This window comes from Carcharodon carcharias, chromosome 7 (assembly GCF_017639515.1).
Source record: "Carcharodon carcharias isolate sCarCar2 chromosome 7, sCarCar2.pri, whole genome shotgun sequence".
In the NCBI taxonomy this organism is placed as follows: Eukaryota; Metazoa; Chordata; class Chondrichthyes; order Lamniformes; family Lamnidae; genus Carcharodon; species Carcharodon carcharias.
The window spans coordinates 85264853-85286683 of record NC_054473.1 but is presented as its reverse complement, the minus strand read 5'-3'; the positions used below and the strand labels follow the sequence as shown (position 1 = coordinate 85286683).

Here is a 21831-nt window from a genome sequence, read left to right as displayed (position 1 = left end):
GTTCATCGTTCACGATTTCACTATTTGCAAGGTGTTGTGGGAACGTTTGCCCCGCGAATGGCTGGACTTTACGTAGTCACTTGGACAAATGTGGATTAATTTTAAAAAGCCAGCATGGATTTGTTAAAGGCAAATTGTGTTTAACTAACTTGCTGGAGGTTTTTTGGTGAGAGAGAGATGATGAGGGTAATGCTGTTGATGTGGTGCATTGGGCTTCCAAAAGGCATTTAATAACGTGCCACATAACAGGCTTGTAAGCAAAGTTAGAGTTCACGGAATAAAAGGAACAGTAGCAACACTGATATGAAATTGGCTGAGTGACATGAGATGGAAAAAGCTTTTATAGTGGTGAAGGTTGTTTATCAGACAGGAGGAAGGTTTATATTGGAGTTCCCCAGGGTTGATATTAGAACTCCTGCTCTTCCTGGTATATATTAATGACCTAGACAGTGGTGTACAGGGCACAATTTCAAAATTTGTGGATATGAACTGTGAGGAGGCTAGTGATAGACTTCAAAAGGACATAGACAGGTTGGTGGAATGGGGGGACAAGTGACAAATGAAATGTAATGTAAAGAAGTGTGAAGTGATTCATTTTGGTGGAACTACTCGGAGAGACAGCATAAAATAAAGGATACAGTTCTAAAGGGGGGTGCAGGAGCGAGGGACCTAGGGATATATGGTGCACAAATCACTGAAAATGGCAGGTTGAGAGAGTGGTTAAAGATATGGATCCTGAGCTTTATTAATAGGGGCATAGATTGCAAAAGCAAGGAGTGCAAAGCTATGATAAACCTGTCTAAAACACTGGTTCAGCCTCAACTGGAGTATTGCGTCCAGTTCTTGTAGGTTAATATGGAAGTATGAATTCGGAAAATGCCGATAAGCGAGGCATAATTTTTAATAATCTAGTCAAGGTAAGATTCCGATGTATGGGGGACGGTGGAAAGAAGTGTCAAGCTATTGTAAAAGCTTGGGTCAGGAAGTATTCTGACCTTTGGTTGATTGGAAGCTTGAAGAAACAAATTCAACTGCTGAACTCTATAATAAGACAATAGCAGTTATAAGGAACTGTGTTAACTATGTTAGCTAAAGGGTGTCCAGCTTAATAAGCAAAGACATCATGTAAGAGGGCCACATAAGCTTATAATAATGGACAATAATGAAATAATGGTACAGTAATCAGGTCAAAAATAAAATAATAATACACTGATCAAGTTAGTCAAGAGTAAACTAATCCATCACCCAGTATGGCACAAGGCTGGACTCAAAAAGTGTATAGGAAGTCGTCTTGTGATCCTCAGCAAATAACTAAGAGGAAAGGAGATAGACTATGGTCAACAAGAACAGAACAGGAGATAGCACCCCAATCGACCGGACAGCCTAGAGCCAGTGTGCGTAACAACAGATTGTGACTACTGCCTTGCTAAGTATCATTTTGTCATGCTGCTTGTGCTTCTACTTAATAAATTTCCTACAACTTATACAAAATGCCTCACACCCGGAGTGATTGGTGACTAATCGGCACTAAAGGTATCAAACATTGACTCACACTTACATTTTGGGCACCAGATTTTAGGAAGGGTGTGAAAGTTTTAGAGAGTGCACAGAAAAGACTCACAAGAATTGTTCCAGGGATGAGGAACTTCAGTTACGTAGAAGGATCAGAAAAGTTGGGACCCTTTTTGGAGTAGAGAAAATTAAGAGGAGATTTGGTATAGTGTAAAGAACATATTTTTTATTTTTTCTTGGTCTGCGGCTTTAAGATTGGACTGTGGCTTTATAAATTACCATGGCTGCAGTTTAAAAGAGATGTTCACTAGAGCAGGAAGAAGAAAATCTACAATGTCGCTATATCCTGGAACAATGTATGCTAGGTTGGACAGAATGGTGCTGGAAAGGAGACCTAGTTTAGGAGGGGGCTGCCTAGCGACAGTGTTTTGATTGGCTCCTGACCAAGTGGCCAGGTTTTGTGTGAGGATAGTGCAGAGGATTAGCTCCTACCCTGCAAAGTTTAAAGACCTGAAACCTCTCTCTCCTCTGTTTGTAAGACTCCAGTAATCCTGCCATAGTAGCTAGCTTGCTATTACTCACATCACCATATCCTGCTTTCTTTGAGAAACCCCTGACAGAAGAAAAAGAGGAAAAATCACAAGTAGAGGCATCAAAAGCAAGGTTCAACCAGAGAACCACTGCAAGCGATGGGAAACCACCTCATGTCAGCCACAACAACTTGCAAGGAATTTGGAAGAAAGCAATCAAAGTCAACCCATCTAATCCTATACTCCAGATTGGTGTTATTGAGCTGTTTTATCCCACCCTTAAAATCCATGTTTTGTGTGTGTGTGTGTATATATATATATATATATATATATATATACACACATATATATCATATTTCTTTCTTTTGCCGCTGGTTACAGTCAATTTGTTTAACAGACAGTTATTTATTTGTTAAGTTTACAAACCTGGTGCTCGTGTTCTTTTAACCTAAATTAAACAGTTAGGTAGAATTGAGGCAATCTGGTGGTCTGATTAAACTTTTCACATTTGTCTTGGCTCAGGAAGCTTGATACCACAGCGCACCATCTCCAGTGAGTCGTGACAAGAGGTGTTCAAAATCATGAGGAGTCTGGACAGAGCAGTTTAGGTAAATGTGAGGTCATCTGCTTTGGACCCAAACAGATAGGACAGGATATTTTCTTAATGGTGAAAAGCTAGAAACAGTGGAGGTCCAAAGAGATTAGGGGAGTCCAGGTACACAGATCATTAAAATGTCCTGAACATGTACAGAAAATAATCCAAAAGGCTAACGAAATGCTGGCCTTTATATCTAGAGGGCTAGAATACAAGGGGGTAGAATTCATGAATCAGCTATACAAAGTTCTGGTTGGACTACTAAAATAACAGCAAAATACTGTGGGTGTTGGAGATCTGAAATAAAAACAGAAAATGCTGGAAAAACTCAGATCTGGCAACATCTGTGGAGAGAGACAGGGTGAACATTTCGAGTTCAATGTGACTCTTTGTCAGAACTGGCTAGACCTGGAGTTACTGTGAACAGTTCTGAGCACCACACCTTAAGAAGGATATATTGACCTTGGAGGTAATGTAGTGTTTATCAGAATCATACCTGTGAAATTTGCAAGATATTAAGGGGAACCGATACAGAAGCGTTGTAGGGTGGCTGAATTGTGCTATTAGTGATAGAGTTGATCTGCAGGCACTTCTTGGGTGGAAACATTAAGTTTATTTATAATATACACAGCAGCAACTACACGTGTGCTTTCAACTCCAACTCTATCTACACTGACTGCTGAGGTGGCCCATGCTGCTCTCCCATTGGTGACTACAGATTATTTGAACTTCCTTAACAAGTATTATTCTTAAAAGGGTCACTGCACACTAAATAAAATCGTAATTACTACATTCCTCCCCTTTTAACTTGGCTATACATATTATATTTACAAATACATATTTTTCAAGATAACATAACATTTACACTGGGTAAAGAATTTACAAGTTAAGTCTTTCAGGTGGTTTCCTGGTACGTGTGGAACATCGCAGCTCCACAACTTCAGATTCTTTGTCAGGAATCTCCTTTCTGGAGTTGCCTGAACATCAGGTGCTTTGCTGGGCACTTGCAGTTCTGTATCCTCAACTCTTACAGGAACATCAGACATGTCAGTCCTGGGTTGAGTATCCTCAACAGGAAACACAGACCCACATGATCACTGGTGGAAACATATCTTGGTGATTTGTCTCTCTCTTCCTGAAATGGTCCACATGTTTAGTGATGATCCGGCATTCCACCTCCGTGTGGTAAGAAAGATCCAGTCACCCGGTATCCGCTTTGGTCCTTCCCCGATGTTCTTCACGTATACCAGCTCTCCCACTGTAAATTTCCTCTCGTGCCTTTGCCAATCATCTCTAGTTTTCTGGCTTCCCTGACCCCTTTCCACCTTGCCCTCTAAATTCAGCATTATTAAGTTCAATCTCGTTCTGAGATGGCGTTTCAACAATAACTCCACAGGTGTGACACCTGTTTTGTGAGGGATAGTCCTGTAATGAAAAAGTAAGCATGCTAGCTTGGTTGACAAGGAATCGCCAGTTAGCTTTCTCATGACTGCCTTGAACGTTTGAAATGCCCTTTCAACCAGTCCATTCGAGGAAGGGTGGTACGTGCAGTTTTCACATGAATGATACTGTTGAGGCTGATAAACTGTTGAAATTCAACACATATAAATGCCATGCCTTTATCAGAAACGACTACTTCCGGTAGTCCGTGAATGCCAAAACTCTAACGTGGTTTCTCAATTGCTGCGGTCAACATTGGTGACTTCATTTTATACACGTCCAACCAATTTGAATGGGCATCGACAATGAGCAGAAACATTGTTCCCAGGAAAGGTCCAACGTAGTCAATGCGCAACCACACCCAGCATCTACCTGGCCACTCCCATGGGTGTAATGGAGCTGTCACTGGCAACTTTTGCACTTGCTGACATTTTACACAGTGCTTTACTAAACTCTCTATTTCACCATCCATCCCAGGCCACCATAGATAGTTGCATGCTATGGTCTTCATTCGTGAAATTCCTGGATGCACCCTGTGTATAGTTCAATCAAAAGTGGCTCCCTTCCCTTTGGAGGAACTATCATTCGTGCTCCCCACAATAAAATGGTTGGTTATTTCATGTCTCATTTAGAAGTACGATTTCATTTAATCAGATACGGGCTCCTGTGACCAACCTTGCAGCACTTGTTCTCGTATTTGAGATAGGACTGGGTCCCAACTTGTCCAGTCTCTGATCTGTCGAGCACATAACAGTGAGGATTCTAAGAAATTTAACAGTAAACTAAGTTTCTATGGAACTGGAAAGTGCCCATCATTGTCTTGTAAAGGCAAATGACTAAAGACATTGGTGTTTGTGATTTGATTACCAGGCCTACGTATGAAAATGTATGCGTACGCTGCCAGGATTAAAGTCCATCGTTGTATTCTTGCTGAGGCTATGGGTGGTATAGCCTTGTCCTCACTAAACAATCCTAACAATGGTTTGTGGTGTGAACAATTGTAAAATAGCAGCTGTATACATACTGGTGAAATTTCTTGACAGCAAAGATGATGGACAAGCCGCCTTTTTCCATCTGCAAATATCCCTTTCCACTATGGTGAGAGTTCTCGATAAGTAACCTACTGGCCATTCTGTGCCGTCATCCATCCGGTGAAAGATGCATCCGTAGGGGGATGCATCACCAATTCTTTCATCTGGTCATAATGTACTAATAGATTGGACGAGTGCAACAATTGTTTCATCTTTACGAAAGCTTCTTTCTGGGGCACCTCTCAAGACCAATATTGGTTCTTTTTGAGTAGAGGATGAAGGGGGACCAGCACTGTAGACAAATTAGTTAAAAATCGCCCATAATAACTGATCATTCCTAGAAATGATTTGAGCTCTGAGGTGTTCTTTGGTGCAGATGCCTCTCTTATGGCTCTCACTTTCTCCTCATCTGGATGGATAGATTACCTCCCTTGCTAGGAACGTGCACTTATCTTTTTTTATTAAACGCACTCCAGCTTTCAAGAAATGTTTTAAAACTTCTTCTAAGTTTGCCAAATGCTCTTTTTCAGTGAATCCAGTCACCAATACATTGCCTAACTAGACTACAACCTGGGTCAGTCCCTGCAGTAAGCTTTCCATTGTTCTCTGAAATATGGCACAAACGGAGGAGACACCAAAATGCAATTGTGTATATTGGTACAACACTTTGTGGGCATTAATTGTGAAAAATTCCTAGGAGGAATTATCCAACTCTAGTTGTTGATGAACATGACTCATGTCAACCTTTGTGTACATTGTCCCTCCTGCCAGCTTGGTACACAGGTCTTCGATTTTTGGAATGGCGTGCTTGTCAGTGTTCACTATCAGGAAGATATAATAATTCTCAATGTTATTGGAATTTATTGTAAAATACTAGTATCTGTGTCTTTATGTATGTGTGTGTGTGAGTGAGAGAGAGACTTAATTGGATTAAAGGCAGCTGGTCTGAAGGCTTTGATGTAAATATGGTAAACATCGGGGAGGTTTAGAAAGTAAGGTGAAAAGGGACATTTGCATTGTTAAATAAACCAGACCAGATTGTTTTCAATGGAGGGTGAATGTGTCACCTAGCCAGGCGAAGTTTAGAAACATGTGTTTATTTTTCCCAAAGATTACTGGTAAAACTTAAGTGTTTTGAGAGATTTTTATCAGAAAGGTCAAGTCCAAAGACATGGTGAAACAATGGGAATTTGCATTCAAAGGGGAAAATATGTATAAAGGAGCGAAGGCTGTGTGTAAGGGTAGGCATTTTAAAACCATAATTCCTGGTTGGAATTGGAAGAAACTACTTCTGGTGTTTAGGGAGTCGAGGACTTGCAGGGCAGAATCTAAAATGAGTGCCAGACCTTTTAGGTGTGAAATTAGGAAATACTTCTTCACACAAAGGGTGGTAGAAGTTGGAACTCTCTTCCACAAACAACAATTGATGCTAGATCAGTTGTTAATTTTGTTGCTAGAGTTTTGTTAGGCAAAGATATTAAAGAGATGTGGGGCAAAGGTGTGTATATGGAGTTAGGATCAGCCATGATCCCACTGAATAGCAGAACAGACTTGAGATGTGGCAGAGGACTCTGAACAACAGAGAACTGCAACCACGGCATGAGGTACCATTTCAAAACAGGGAAAAGGGGCAAACAACAAGAAAAGCAGCGCATCTCTCAGCATTGCAAGTAACTCATTCCCCTTAACTATATTAAGTGCCACTAATGGACTGGGAGCTTGCTAACAGAAAAAAAGGTACAAAACAGCAAATCTTCAATGCCAGGCTCCTTGGTTCCGACACTTGCAAAACTGCAGGAGCCAATGATTAACTGGCTCTGGCGCTGACGACTGCATTTCCCACAGTTTACCGATATAGAAAGAGGGCAGTGATTTTACAGCTAATTACTGGCATGGTGCCAGCATCCTGGCTATTATGTATTGTGTTATATTATATATTGTCTCTAAAGGGGGGAGTCCAGAGCAATGGTTATAACCTGAAAGTTAGTGCTAGACCATTTGGTCATGAAATCAGGAAGCATTTCTTTGTACAATGGGCAGTGGAAATATGAAACTCTTCTCCCATTTATCACCACCAGTAGCCCCGCCACCTTGCCTACCAACTCTAACACCCAACCCCACCCCAGCAAAAAGCTGCTGGTTAGGGGATCAATTGAAAATTTCAAGTGTGAAATTGATAGGTTTTTGTTAGTTAAGTGTCTGGGTGGTAACAGAACCAAGTAGACAGAGTTAAGGTACAGATCAGACATGGTCTAACTGAACTGGCTTGATGGCTGAATGGCTCACTTCTGTTGCTATGCCCCAAGTTCAGCCTTGTGGCTACCTGCCCTTGCAGAGATCCTGTAGCCAAAGAATTCAGAATCACCAGGGTTCACTTTGCTTGCTTCCTAGTTATTACAGGACTTGGAAATATGAAAATCATTGAAATTAGTTTGGGCTCCAAAATGAGTGAGTGGTTTTAACTACAGTTACATGAATTATATAAGCACTGGCCAATTAACAATGTCCAGTTGTTATTGAACTCTCAATCCTTCAGAAGTTACACACTGATTAGAATTAGAATTGTAGAAATTGTAGGGACCAATGTGTTCAGAGCTCTAACGGGCCTGTGGCAGTTCGCTGAAAAAGCTTCATCCCACATCCCTGCTTTTATCTGTAACCCTGAAGGCATCTCACCCTCGAGCATTTGTCCAACGCCATTTTACATTATTTATGCAATCAGCTCCAACCACTTTTCCAAGTCAAGAGTACCAGGTCCCAACAATCCTCTAAATGGAAACAAATCCTTTTCATCTCTCATGGGGATATATCATCGCTTGATGCAATGCCAACGTTTCTATAAAGTTTGTGGGAGCATCTGATTCTGTCTGTTACATTCTCTCTCCTAGTGTCCAAACTCTCTCCCTTGTCATTCACTCTCTCCCAGTGCCCAAACCCTCTCCCAGCTCATTCACTCTCTCCCAGTATTCAAACCCTCTCCCTTGTCATTCACTCTCTCCCAGTTTCCTGACCCTCTCCCGTGTTATTCACTCTCTCCCAGTATCCTAAACATCTCCCGTGTTATTCACTCTCGCCCAGTTTCCTGACACTCTCCCATGTCATTCACTCTTTCCCAGTTTCCTGACCCACTCCCAGTTTCCTGACCCTCTCCCATGTTATTCACTCTCTCCCAGTGTCCAAACCCTTTCCCGTGTCATTCACTCTCTCCCAGTGTCCAAAGCCTCTCCCGTTATTCACTCTCACCAGTGTCCAAACCCTCTCCCGTGTCATTCACTCTCTCCCAGTTTCCTGACCCTCTCCCACATTATTCATTCTCTCCCAGTTTCCTCACCCTCTCCCGTGTTATTCACTCTCTTCCAGTGTCCAAACCCTCTACATTGTCATTCACTCTCCCAGTTTCCTGTCCCTCTCCCATGCTATTCACTCTCACCCAGTTTCCTGGCCCTCTCCCGTGTCATTCACTCTCTCCCAGTGTACAAACACTCTGCCAGCTCATTCACTCTCTCCCAGTGTCCAAACCCTCTCCCTTGTCATTCACTCGCCCAGTTTCCTGACCCTCTCCCGTGTTATTCACTCTCTCCTAGTTTCCTGGCCCTCTCCCATATGATTCACTATCTCCAAGTGTCCAAACCCTCTCCCAGCTCATTCACTCTCTCCCAATTTCCTGACCCTCTCCAACATTATTCACTCTCTCCCAGTTTCCTGGCGCTCTCCCGTGTCATTCACTCTCTCCCTGCGTCCAAAACCGCTCCCTCGTCATTCACTCTCTCCCAGCTTCCTGGCCCTCTCCCGTTTCATTCACTCTCTCCCAGTTTCTTGACCCTCTCCCGCGTTATTCACTCTCTCCTGGTGTCCCAACCCTCTCCCCATGTCATTCACACTATCCCAGTTTCTTGACCCTCTCCCACGTTATTCACTCTCTCCCAGTTTCCTGACCCTCTCCCGTGTCACTCGGTCTCCCCCAATGTCCAAACCCTCTCCCAGCTCATTCACTCTCTCCCAGTGTCCAAACCCTCTCCCCGTGTCATTCACTCGCTCCCGTGTCATTCCCTCGCTCCCGTGTCATTCATTCTCTCCCAGTTTCCTGGACCTCTGCCTTGTCATTCACTCTCTCCCGTGTCATTCACTCTCTCCCAGATTCCTGGCCCTCTCCCGTGTCATTCACTCTCTCCCGTGTCATTCTCTTCCAGTTTCCTAACCCTCTCCCACGTCATTCACTCTCTCCCAGTTTCCCGAACCTCTCCAGTGATAATCACTCTGTCCCAGTTTCCTGAACCTCTCCTCTGTTATTCACTCTCTCCCAGTTTCCTGGCCCTCTCCCGTGTCATTCACTCTCTCCCAGTGTCCAAACCCTCTCCCAGGTCATTCACTCTCTCCCAGGGTCCAAACCCTCTCCCCCGTGTCATTCACTCGCTCCCAATTTCCTGACCCTCTCCCGTGTTATTCACTCTCTCCCAGTGTCCAAACCCACTCCCGTGTCATTCACTCTCTCCCAGTTTCCTGACCCTCTCCCACATTATTCACTCTCTCCCAGTTTCATCACCCTCTCCCTTGTTACACTCTCTCCCAGTTTCCTGACCCTCTCCCTTGTTATTCACTCTCTCCCAGTGTCCAAACCCTCTCCCGGGTCATTCACTCTCTCCCAGTGTCCAAACCCTCTCACTTCTCATTCACTCTCTCCCAGTTTCTTGACCCTCTCCCTTGTCATTCACTTGCCCAGTTTCCTGACCCTCTCCCATGTTATTCACTCTCTCCCAGATTCCTGGCCCACTCCCATGTGATTCACTATCTCCCAGTGTCCAAACCCTATCCCTTGTCATTCACTTTCTCCCAGTTTCCTGACCCTCTCCCACATTATTCACTCTCTCCCAGCTTCCTGACCCTCTCCCGTGTCATTCACTCTCTCCCAGTTTCCTGGCCGTCTCCCATATCATTCTCTCTCTCCCAGTGTACAAACCCTCTCCGAGGTCATTCACTCTCTCCCTGTGTCCAAACCCTCTCTCTTGTCATTCACTCTCTCCCAGTTTCCTGGCCCTCTCCCAGTTTCCTGGCCCTCTCCCAGTTTCCTGGCCCTCTCCCAGTTTCCTGGCCCTCTCCCAGTTTCCTGGCCCTCTCCCAGTTTCCTGGCCCTCTCCCAGTTTCCTGGCCCTCTCCCAGTTTCATTCACTCTCTCCCACGTTATTCACTCTCTCCCATGTTATTCACTCTCTCCCATGTTATTCACTCTCTCCCATGTTATTCACTCTCTCCTAGTTTCCTGGTCCTCTCACGTGTCATTCACTCTCTCCCAGTGTCCAAACCCTCTACAAGCTCATTCACTATCTCCCAGTGTCCAAACCCTCTCCCTTGTCATTCACTCTCCCCCAGCTTCCTGACCCTCTCCCACATTATTCACTCTCTCTCCCAGTTTCCTGGCCTTCTCCCGTGTCATTCACTCTCTCCCAGTTTCTTGACCCTCTCCCATGTTCTCACTCTCTCCCAGTGTCCCGACCCTCTCCCGTGTCACTCGGTCTCCCCCAATGTCCAAACCCTCTCCCAGCTCATTTACTCTCTCCCAGTGTCCAAACCCTCTCCCTTGTCATTCAATCTCTCCCAGTTTCCTGACCCTCTCCCACATTATTCACTCTTTCCCAGTTTCATGACCCTCTCCCGTGTTATACACTCTCTCCCAGTTTCCTGGCCCTTTCCCATGTCATTCACTCTCTCCCAGTTTCCTGGCCCTCTCCCGTGTCATTCACTCTCTTCCAGTTTCCTGACCCTCTCCCACGTTATTCAAACTCTCCCAGTTTCCTGACCCTCTCCAGTGATAATCACTCTGTCCCAGTTTCCTCACCCTCTCCCATGTCATTCACTCTCTCCCAGTTTCCTGACCCTCTCCTCTGTTATTCACTCTCTCCCAGTTTCCTGGCCCTCTCCCATGTCATTCACTCTCTCCCAGTGTCCAAACCCTCTCCCAGGTCATTCACTCTATCCCAGTGTCCAAACCCTCTCCCCCGTGTCATTCACTCGCTCCCGTGTCATTCACTCGCTCCTGTGTCATTCACTCGCTCCCAGTTTCCTGACCCTCTCCCATGTTATTCACTCTCTCCCATTTTCCTCATCTTCTGCCGTGTCATTCACTCTCTCCCGGTTTCCTGACCCTCTCCCGTGTTATTCACTCGCTCCCAGTGTCCAAACCCTCTCCCGGGTCATTCACTCTCTCCCAGTGTCCAAACCCTCTCACTTCTCATTCACTCTCTCCCAGTTTCTTGACCCTCTCCCTTGTCATTCACTCACCCAGTTTCCTGAACCTCTCCCATGTTATTCACTCTCTCCCAGTTTCCTGGCCCTCTCCCAGGTGATTCACTATCTCCCAGTGTCCAAACCCTCTCCCATCTCATTCACTCTCTCCCAGTTTCCTTACCCTCTCCCACATTATTCACTCTCTCCCAGTTTCCTGGCCCTCTCCCATGTGATTCACTATCTCCAAGTGTCCAAACCCTCTCCCTTGTCATTCACTCTCTCCCAGTTTCCTGACCCTCTCCCACATTATTCACTCTCTCCCAGTTTCCTAACCCTCTCCCGTGTTATTCACTCTCTCCCAGTTTCCTGGCCCTCTCGCGTGTCATTCACTCTCTCCCGTGTCATTCACTCTCTCCCAGTTTCCTGGCCCTCTCCCGTGTCATTCTCTCTCTCCCAGTGTCCAAACACTCTCCCTTGTCATTCACTCTCTCCCAGTTTCCCGACTCTTTCCCAGTTTCCTGGCCCTCTCCCAGTTTCATTCACTCTCTCCCATGTTATTCACTCTCTCCCATGTCATTCACTCTCTCCCATGTCATTCACTCTCTCCCAGTTTCCAAACCCTCTCCCTTGTCATTCACTCTATCCCAGTTTCCAGACCCTCTCCCACATTATTCACTCTCTCCCAGTTTCCTGACCCTCTCCCATGTCATTCACTCTCTCCCAGTTTCCTGGCCCTCTCCTCTGTTATTCACTCTCTCCCAGTTTCCTCACCCCTCTCCCATGTCATTCACTCTCTCCCAGTTTCCTGACCCTCTCCTCTGTTATTCACTCTCTCCCAGTTTCCTGTCCCTCTCCCGTGTCATTCGCTCTCTCCCAATGTCCAAACCCTCTCCCGTGTCATTCACTCTCTCCCAGTGTCCAAACCCTCTCCCCCGTCATTCACTCGCTCCCGTGTCATTCACTCGCTCCCAGTTTCCTGACCCTCTCCCGTGTTATTCACTCTCTCCAATTTTCCTCATCTTCTGCCGTGTCATTCACTCTCTCCCAGTTTCCTGACCCTCTCCCGTGTTATTCACTCTCCCAGTGTCCAAACCCTCTCCCGTGTCATTCACTCTCTCCCAGTTTCCTGACCCTCTCCCACATTATTCACTCTCTCCCAGTTTCCTCACGCTCTCCCGTGTTACACACTCTCTCAGTTTCCTGACCCTCTCCCATGTTATTCACTCTCTCCCAGAATGCTGGCCGTCTTCCGTGTTATTCACTCTCTCCCAGTGTCCAAACCCTCTCCCGTGTCATTCACTCTCTCCCAGTATCCAAACTCTCTCCCGTGTCATTCACTCTCTCCCAGTGCCCTGAACCTCTCCCATGTCATTCACTCTCTACCAGTTTCCTGACCCTCTCCCATGTTATTCAGTCTCTCCCGTGTCATTCACTCTCTCCCAGTTTCCTGTCCCTCTCCCTTGCCATTCACTCTCTCCCGTGTCATTCACTCTCTCCCAGTTTCCTGGCCCTCTCCCGTGTCATTCTCTCTCTCCCAGTGTCCAAACACTCTCCCAGGTCATTCACTCTCTCCCTGTGTCCAAACCCTCTGCCTTGTCATTCACTCTCTCCCAGTTTCCTGACTCTCTCCCAGTTTCCTGGCCCTCTCCCAGCTTCATTCACTCTCTCCCATGTTATTCACTCTCTCCCATGTTATTCACTCTCTCCCATGTTATTCACTCTCTCCCATGTTATTCACTCTCTCCCATGTTATTCACTCTCTCCCATGTTATTCACTCTCTCCCAGTTTCCTGGTCCTCTCACGTGTCATTCACTCTCGCCCAGTGTCCAAACCCTCTACAAGCTCATTCACTCTCTCCCAGTGTCCAAACCCTCTCCCTTGTCATTCACTCTCCCCCAGTTTCTTGACCCTCTACCACGTTATTCACTCTCTCCCAGTTTCCTGGCCTTCTCCCGTGTCATTCACTCTCTCCCAGTTTCTTGACTCTCTCTCATGTTATTCACTCTCTCCCAGTTCCCTGACACTCTCCCGTGTCACTCGGTCTCCCCCAATGTCCAAACCCTCTCCCAGCTCATTCACTCTCTCCCAGTGTCCAAACCCTCTCCCTTGTCATTCACTCTCTCCCAGTTTCCTGACCCTCTCCCACTTTATTCACTCTTTCCCAGTTTCGTGACCCTCTCCCGTGTTATACACTCTCTCCCAGTTTCCTGGCCCTCTCCCATGTCATTCACTCTCTCCCAGTTTCCTGACCCTCTCCCGTGTTATTCACTCTCTCCCATTTTCCTCATCTTCTGCCGTGTCATTCACTCTCTCCCAGTTTCCTGACCCTCTCCCGTGTTATTCACTCACTCCCAGTGTCCAAACCCTCTCCCGGGTCATTCACTCTCTCCCAGTGTCCAAACCCTCTCCCTTCTCATTCACTCTCTCCCAGTTTCTTGACTCTCTCCCTTGTCATTCACTCGCCCAGTTTCCTGACCCTCTCCCATGTTATTCACTCTCTCCCAGTTTCTTGGCCCTCTCCCATGTGATTCACTATCTCCCAATATCCAAACCCTCTCCCAGCTCATTCACTCTCTCCCAGTTTCCTGACCCTCTCCCACATTATTCACTCTCTCCCAGTTTCCTGGCCCTCTCCCATGTGATTCACTATCTCCCAGTGTCCAAACCCTCTCCCTTGTCATTCACTCTCTCCCAGTTTCCTGACCCTCTCCTCTGTTATTCACTCTCTCCCAGTTTCCTGGCCCTCTCCCATGTCATTCACTCTCTCCCAGTGTCCAAACCCTCTCCCAGGTCATTCACTCTATCCCAGTGTCCAAACCCTCTCCCCCGTGTCATTCACTCGCTCCCGTGTCATTCACTCGCTCCTGTGTCATTCACTCGCTCCCAGTTTCCTGACCCTCTCCCGTGTTATTCACTCTCTCCCATTTTCCTCATCTTCTGCCGTGTCATTCACTCTCTCCCGGTTTCCTGACCCTCTCCCGTGTTATTCACTCGCTCCCAGTGTCCAAACCCTCTCCCGGGTCATTCACTCTCTCCCAGTGTCCAAACCCTCTCACTTCTCATTCACTCTCTCCCAGTTTCTTGACCCTCTCCCTTGTCATTCACTCACCCAGTTTCCTGAACCTCTCCCATGTTATTCACTCTCTCCCAGTTTCCTGGCCCTCTCCCAGGTGATTCACTATCTCCCAGTGTCCAAACCCTCTCCCATCTCATTCACTCTCTCCCAGTTTCCTTACCCTCTCCCACATTATTCACTCTCTCCCAGTTTCCTGGCCCTCTCCCATGTGATTCACTATCTCCAAGTGTCCAAACCCTCTCCCTTGTCATTCACTCTCTCCCAGTTTCCTGACCCTCTCCCACATTATTCACTCTCTCCCAGTTTCCTGACCCTCTCCCGTGTTATTCACTCTCTCCCAGTTTCCTGGCCCTCTCGCGTGTCATTCACTCTCTCCCGTGTCATTCACTCTCTCCCAGTTTCCTGGCCCTCTCCCGTGTCATTCTCTCTCTCCCAGTGTCCAAACCCTCTCCCTTGTCATTCACTCTCTCCCAGTTTCCCGACTCTCTCCCAGTTTCCTGGCCCTCTCCCAGTTTCATTCACTCTCTCCCATGTTATTCACTCTCTCCCATGTTATTCACTCTCTCCCATGTCATTCACTCTCTCCCAGTTTCCAAACCCTCTCCCTTGTCATTCACTCTATCCCAGTTTCCAGACCCTCTCCCACATTATTCACTCTCTCCCAGTTTCCTGACCCTCTCCCATGTCATTCACTCTCTCCCAGTTTCCTGGCCCTCTCCTCTGTTATTCACTCTCTCCCAGTTTCCTCACCCCTCTCCCATGTCATTCACTCTCTCCCAGTTTCCTGACCCTCTCCTCTGTTATTCACTCTCTCCCAGTTTCCTGTCCCTCTCCCGTGTCATTCGCTCTCTCCCAGTGTCCAAACCCTCTCCCCCGTCATTCACTCGCTCCCGTGTCATTCACTCGCTCCCAGTTTCCTGACCCTCTCCCGTGTTATTCACTCTCTCCAATTTTCCTCATCTTCTGCCGTGTCATTCACTCTCTCCCAGTTTCCTGACCCTCTCCCGTGTTATTCACTCTCCCAGTGTCCAAACCCTCTCCCGTGTCATTCACTCTCTCCCAGTTTCCTGACCCTCTCCCACATTATTCACTCTCTCCCAGTTTCCTCACGCTCTCCCGTGTTACACTCTCTCTCAGTTTCCTGACCCTCTCCCATGTTATTCACTCTCTCCCAGAATGCTGGCCGTCTTCCGTGTTATTCACTCTCTCCCAGTGTCCAAACCCTCTCCCGTGTCATTCACTCTCTCCCAGTATCCAAACTCTCTCCCGTGTCATTCACTCTCTCCCAGTGCCCTGAACCTCTCCCATGTCATTCACTCTCTACCAGTTTCCTGACCCTCTCCCATGTTATTCAGTCTCTCCCGTGTCATTCACTCTCTCCCAGTTTCCTGTCCCTCTCCCTTGTCATTCACTCTCTCCCGTGTCATTCACTCTCTCCCAGTTTCCTGGCCCTCTCCCGTGTCATTCTCTCTCTCCCAGTGTCCAAACACTCTCCCAGGTCATTCACTCTCTCCCTGTGTCCAAACACTCTCCCTTGTCATTCACTCTCTCCCAGTTTCCTGACTCTCTCCCAGTTTCCTGGCCCTCTCCCAGTTTCCTGGCCCTCTCCCAGCTTCATTCACTCTCTCCCATGTTATTCACTCTCTCCCATGTTATTCACTCTCTCCCATGTTATTCACTCTCTCCCAGTTTCCTGGTCCTCTCACGTGTCATTCACTCTCGCCCAGTGTCCAAACCCTCTACAAGCTCATTCACTCTCTCCCAGTGTCCAAACCCTCTCCCTTGTCATTCACTCTCCCCCAGTTTCTTGACCCTCTACCACGTTATTCACTCTCTCCCAGTTTCCTGGCCTTCTCCCGTGTCATTCACTCTCTCCCAGTTTCTTGACTCTCTCTCATGTTATTCACTCTCTCCCAGTTCCCTGACACTCTCCCGTGTCACTCGGTCTCCCCCAATGTCCAAACCCTCTCCCAGCTCATTCACTCTCTCCCAGTGTCCAAACCCTCTCCCTTGTCATTCACTCTCTCCCAGTTTCCTGACCCTCTCCCACTTTATTCACTCTTTCCCAGTTTCGTGACCCTCTCCCGTGTTATACACTCTCTCCCAGTTTCCTGGCCCTCTCCCATGTCATTCACTCTCTCCCAGTTTCCTGACCCTCTCCCGTGTTATTCACTCTCTCCCATTTTCCTCATCTTCTGCCGTGTCATTCACTCTCTCCCAGTTTCCTGACCCTCTCCCGTGTTATTCACTCACTCCCAGTGTCCAAACCCTCTCCCGGGTCATTCACTCTCTCCCAGTGTCCAAACCCTCTCCCTTCTCATTCACTCTCTCCCAGTTTCTTGACCCTCTCCCTTGTCATTCACTCGCCCAGTTTCCTGACCCTCTCCCATGTTATTCACTCTCTCCCAGTTTCTTGGCCCTCTCCCATGTGATTCACTATCTCCCAATATCCAAACCCTCTCCCAGCTCATTCACTCTCTCCCAGTTTCCTGACCCTCTCCCACATTATTCACTCTCTCCCAGTTTCCTGGCCCTCTCCCATGTGATTCACTATCTCCCAGTGTCCAAACCCTCTCCCTTGTCATTCACTCTCTCCCAGTTTCCTGACCCTCTCCCGTGTTATTCACCCTCTCCCAGTGTCCAAACCCTCTCCCGTGTCATTCACTCTCTCCCAGTGCCCTGAACCTCTCCCATGTCATTCACTCTCTCCCAGTTTCCTGACCCTCTCCCATGTTATTTAGTCTCTCCGAGTTTCCTCACCTTCTGCCGTGTCATTCACTCTCTCCCAGTTTCCTGGCCCTCTCCCGTGTCATTCACTCTCTCCCAGTGTCCAAACCCTCTCCCAGGTCATTCACTCTCTCCCTATGTCCAAACCCTCTCCCTTGTCATTCACTCTCTCCCAGTTTCCTGACCCTCTCCCATGTTATTTAGTCTCTCCGAGTTTCCTCACCTTCTGCCGTGTCATTCACTCTCTCCCAGTTTCCTGACCCTCTCCTGCGTTTTTCACTCTCTCCTGGTGTCCAAACCCTCTCCCCATGTCATTCACTCTCTCCCAGTTTCCTGACCCTCTCCCGTGTTATTCACTCTCTCCTAGTGTCCAAACTCTCTCCAAGTGTCCAAACCCTCTCCCTTCTCATTCACTCTCTCCCAGTTTCCTGACCCTCTCCTGCGTTTTTCACTCTCTCCAAGTGTCCAAACCCTCTCCCTTGTCATTCACTCGCCCAGTTTCCTGACCCTCTCCCATGTTATTCACTCTCTCCCAGTTTCCTGGTCCTCTCCCATGTGATTCACTATCTCCGAGTGTCCAAACTCTCTCCCAGCTCATTCCCTCTCTCCCAGTTTCCTGTCCCTCTCCCACATTATTCATTCTCTCCCAGTTTCCTGGCCCTCTCCCATGTGATTCACTATCTCCCAGTGTCCAAACCCTCTCCCTTGTCATTCACTCTCTCCCAGTTTCCTGTCCCTCTCCCACATTATTCACTCTCTCCCAGTTTCCTGACCCTCTCCCAGTTTCCTGGCCCTCTCGCGTGTCATTCAGTCTCTCCCGTGTCATTCACTCTCTCCCAGTTTCCTGGCCCTCTCCCGTGTCATTCACTCTCTCCCAGTGTCCAAACCCTCTCCCAGGTCATTCACTCTCTCCCTATGTCCAAACCCTCTCCCTTGTCATTCACTCTCTCCCAGTTTCCTGACTCTCTCCCAGTTTCCTGGCCCTCTCCCGTTTCATTCACTCTCTCCCAGTTTCTTGACCCTCTCCCGCGTTATTCATTCTCTCCTGGTGTCCAAACCCTCTCCCCATGTCATTCACTCTCTCCCAGTTTCCTGACCCTCTCCCGTGTGATTCACTCTCTCCTAGTGTCCAAACTCTCTCCAAGTGTTCAAACCCTCTCCCTTGTCATTCACTCGCCCAGTTTCCTGACCCTCTCCCACATTATTCACTCTCTCCCAGTTTCCTGGCCCTCTCCCATGTGATTCACTATCTCCCAGTGTCCAAACCCTCTCCTTTGTCATTCACTCTCTCCCAGTTTCCTGACCCTCTCCCATGTTATTCACTCCCTCCCAGTTTCCTGGCCTTCTCCTGTGTCATTCACTCTCTCCCGTGTCATTCACTCTCTCCCGTGTCATTCACTCTCTCCCGTGTCATTCACTCTCTCCCAGTTTCTTGACCCTCTACCACGTTATTCACTCTCTCCCAGTTTCCTGACCCTCTCCCATGGCACTCGGTCTCCCCCAATGTCCAAATCCTCTTCCTGGTTATTCTAAGGGAACGGGGGGGTGGGGATGAGTGAATAACAAGGGAGTGGGCCAAGACACTGTGAGGGAATGAAAACAGACAGATGCTCCCACAAACGGGCATTGGGATGGAATCCCCTATCAGTGAGATGGCTGATATCACAGAATCACATAACTTTAACAATGCCAAAGGAGGCCATTTGGCCCTTCGTGACTAGGATGGGGATCCCCTATCAGTACTTGGACAGCAACGCATCCCAAGGCTCACTTGCTTTTCTTCCCAGGTCACAGGCGCCTTAGTCTGAGGCTGATTTTCCATGTTTCCCTTCTCTCTCTAATTCTGTTGTAATTGTTTACATCACTGCTTGACTCATTTCTTCTCTCTCTTCTTGTCCATTTATCACCCCCTCCTGTCTTGCTCTCTTTTCCTACCTTCCTCTTTTACTCTCCCCCAATCCCTCTGTGCCTTGCTGATAAAAGTTAAATCTCCAACAGTTTTGGGATTATATCCACCGCATGATGTCCCAAAGCTCCTAGTTCATCGACCTGAAGCATTTAACTCTGTTTCTCTCACGGAATGCTGCATGACCTGCTAATATTCCCAACATTTTCTGTTGTTAATCTGAATAGTTGTTCCAATCGAGAGCAACAGACAAGTACCAACCAATACTACCTGTCTATATATTTTTAGCTTACATGTAGAAATGGTTAATTATCTGAGAAAGAATCCATTTTATCTTTCTTTAAAACATTTTCAGGCCGTGGCTGGCATTTATGGCCCATCCCTAGTTACCCAGATGGTGGTGGGATGTCTTCTACACAACTGAGTAGCTTGTCCGTCAACTTCAGAGGGCAGTTTGGAGTCAACCATGTTGGTGTGGGACTACAATCACATACAGGCCAGGCCGGGTAAGGACAGGAGGATTTCTCCCCTGAAGGGCATTAATGAACCTAGTTAGGTTTTTATGACAAGCCAACAGCTCCATGGTCTCTTTACCGACACCAACTCCAGGTTTTTAAAACTGAATTTAAAAAATCTCAAACTGGTGGGATTTGAACACACATTCTCTAAACTATTAGCCCACTGACATAACCACTACACTCCATAGACGTAGCTTATGGTCTTACACGGTTCGACAGAGTAGATGCAGGAAGGATGTTCCACTGGTTGGGGAGTCTAGAACCAGGGACCATACTCTCTGAAAAGGCCATTTATAACTGAGATGAGGAAGAATTTCTTCACTCAGAGGGTGGTGAATCTTTGGAATTCTCTAATCCAGAGGGCTGAGGAAGTTCAGTTATTGTGTACGTTTCCTATGCTCCTAGCAGGTTCATATACTGATCTGTGTCTTGTTATATTACATTACCTATCAGTTTCAAGGAAAGTAGGGGGAAGAATTTGCATTTTTATTGTTTTTCACATCCTCAGCTACACAAAGGCACTTCGCAGGCAAATGGAACAGATAATTTACAGAATCATCCAACAGTTACAGCACAGGAGCCCATTCAGCCCATCGTGTGTGCTAGCTCTCTGCTGGAGGAACTCATCTCGTCCAATTCCCCCGCCTTTTTCCTGCAGCCCTTCAATTTTTTTTTCTCTTCAGATAATAATCCAACTCTCTTTTGAAAGCCATGATTGGTCCTGTTGCCATCACACTTTCAGGCAGTGCATTCCAGATCCTAACCGCTTGCTGCATGAAAAAGCTCTTCCTCATGGCGCCTCTGGCTCTTTTACCGATTACCTTCAATCACTGCCCTCTGGTTCTCGATCCTTCTGCCAATGGGAATAGTTTCTCCCTATCTACTCTGTCCAGACCAGTCATGATTTTGAAAACCTCTATCAAATCTCCTCTCAACCTTCTCTTCTCCAAGGAGAGCAACCCTGAGATAAACAAATCTATACTGTATTTGATGAAACTCTATTTTTTTTCTCTCACAGGTGCTGTGAAACACGAGCTGAGTATTTCCAACATTTTCTCATTATATTTGATGGTGTTGGGCCAGGGTTAAATATTGGCCGAAATCGAACTCACCAACTCTTCTTCAAAGAGTCCCACAGGATCTTGCATGACCAGTTGTCAAGGCAGATGGGGTCTCAGCCTAATATCTCAAGCAAGTACCTTCAGTACTGTCAGTCTGGGCTCTGGGATCTAGAGGACAGAATGCTACTACTGAGGTCGGGACTGATCAGGTGAAAGACTCGGTCTGCACTGAGGGTCCTACAAGAAAGAAACCCCTTGGACAGATGCTGACGTGAACAGGCAGAAAGCCCTCACTAAATTCCCCACCAACCTGCAAGCTCACTCCTGGTAGATGGCTGGTGTTGAAAAATGTCACACATGCCACACTGTTGCAGAGTGAAAGAAAGGCTGTTGACTCTGACCTGCCTGTGCTCTACCAATCCTGGGACTGTGTGAAACTAGCACTGAGGGCTAACAATAGAAGATTTCTTTATCCAACTCTAAATTCTCCTCCCCTGGAGCAACAGAAACAAAGCCAGCAATAAAAAGAGAAACATTTGGATCTAAGCTGGTGTGTGAGCGTAGCCACAAGATGAAGATACATAACGCGGGAGGTGGCTGAGTCTGTGATAATCAGCGCATTGTACGGAGGCCCAGTCTGCAGCACTCACATCAGCACAGCCACCTTACCATAGTGTGGCTGAGGGTGCACGGTTCTGATTCGCAGGTACTCCCGGAACAAGCGGACACTCGGTTCTTCTTCTTGCTGTCCACCCATCCTGTACAGCGGCTGTGCCGAGGCCTCACTCTGTGTGAGAGACAACACCTTCGCACACAATCCTCCCAACCGCCGCTGCCATCACAGCCGCAAACGGACAGCAGCAAACCCCGCCCCCTCACTCTCCGCCCCGCCCCGCCCCCTCACTCTCCCCCGGCCCCGCCCCCTCACTCTCCCCCCGCCCCCTCATTCCCCCCCATCCCGCCCCCTCTCCCATCCCCCCCACCCCACCCCCTCTCACCCTCTGCCCCGCCCCCTCTCCTTTCCCCCCTCCCCTCTCCACTCCTTACCCACCTGCCCTTCCCCCTACCTTCCCCTCACCCCCACTCCTTCCCTCCCCTCCACCCCAATCCATCCCCCTTTCACCCCCATCCATCCCCCCCCAACTCCACCCATTCCCCCTCCACTCCCCCTTCCCCACCTCCCCATTTCCCGTCTCCTCCACCTCCCCATTT

The 21831-nt window shown here is 47.7% G+C and overlaps 1 protein-coding gene across 2 annotated transcripts in view; it reads right to left on the bottom strand.

Moving 5' to 3' along the window:
- The window catches only part of LOC121280554 (aminoacylase-1B-like), a 64764-nt gene extending 43285 nt beyond the window's left edge, over nt 1-21479 (bottom strand). For both annotated transcript variants that reach the window (XM_041192684.1, XM_041192685.1), the window contains exon 1: nt 21289-21479. In XM_041192684.1, coding sequence (XP_041048618.1) covers nt 21289-21376 — 88 coding nt within the window. In that variant the 5' untranslated portion in view covers nt 21377-21479. The remainder of the gene's footprint in view (nt 1-21288) is intronic.
- Between the last annotated feature and the right edge of the window lie 352 nt (nt 21480-21831).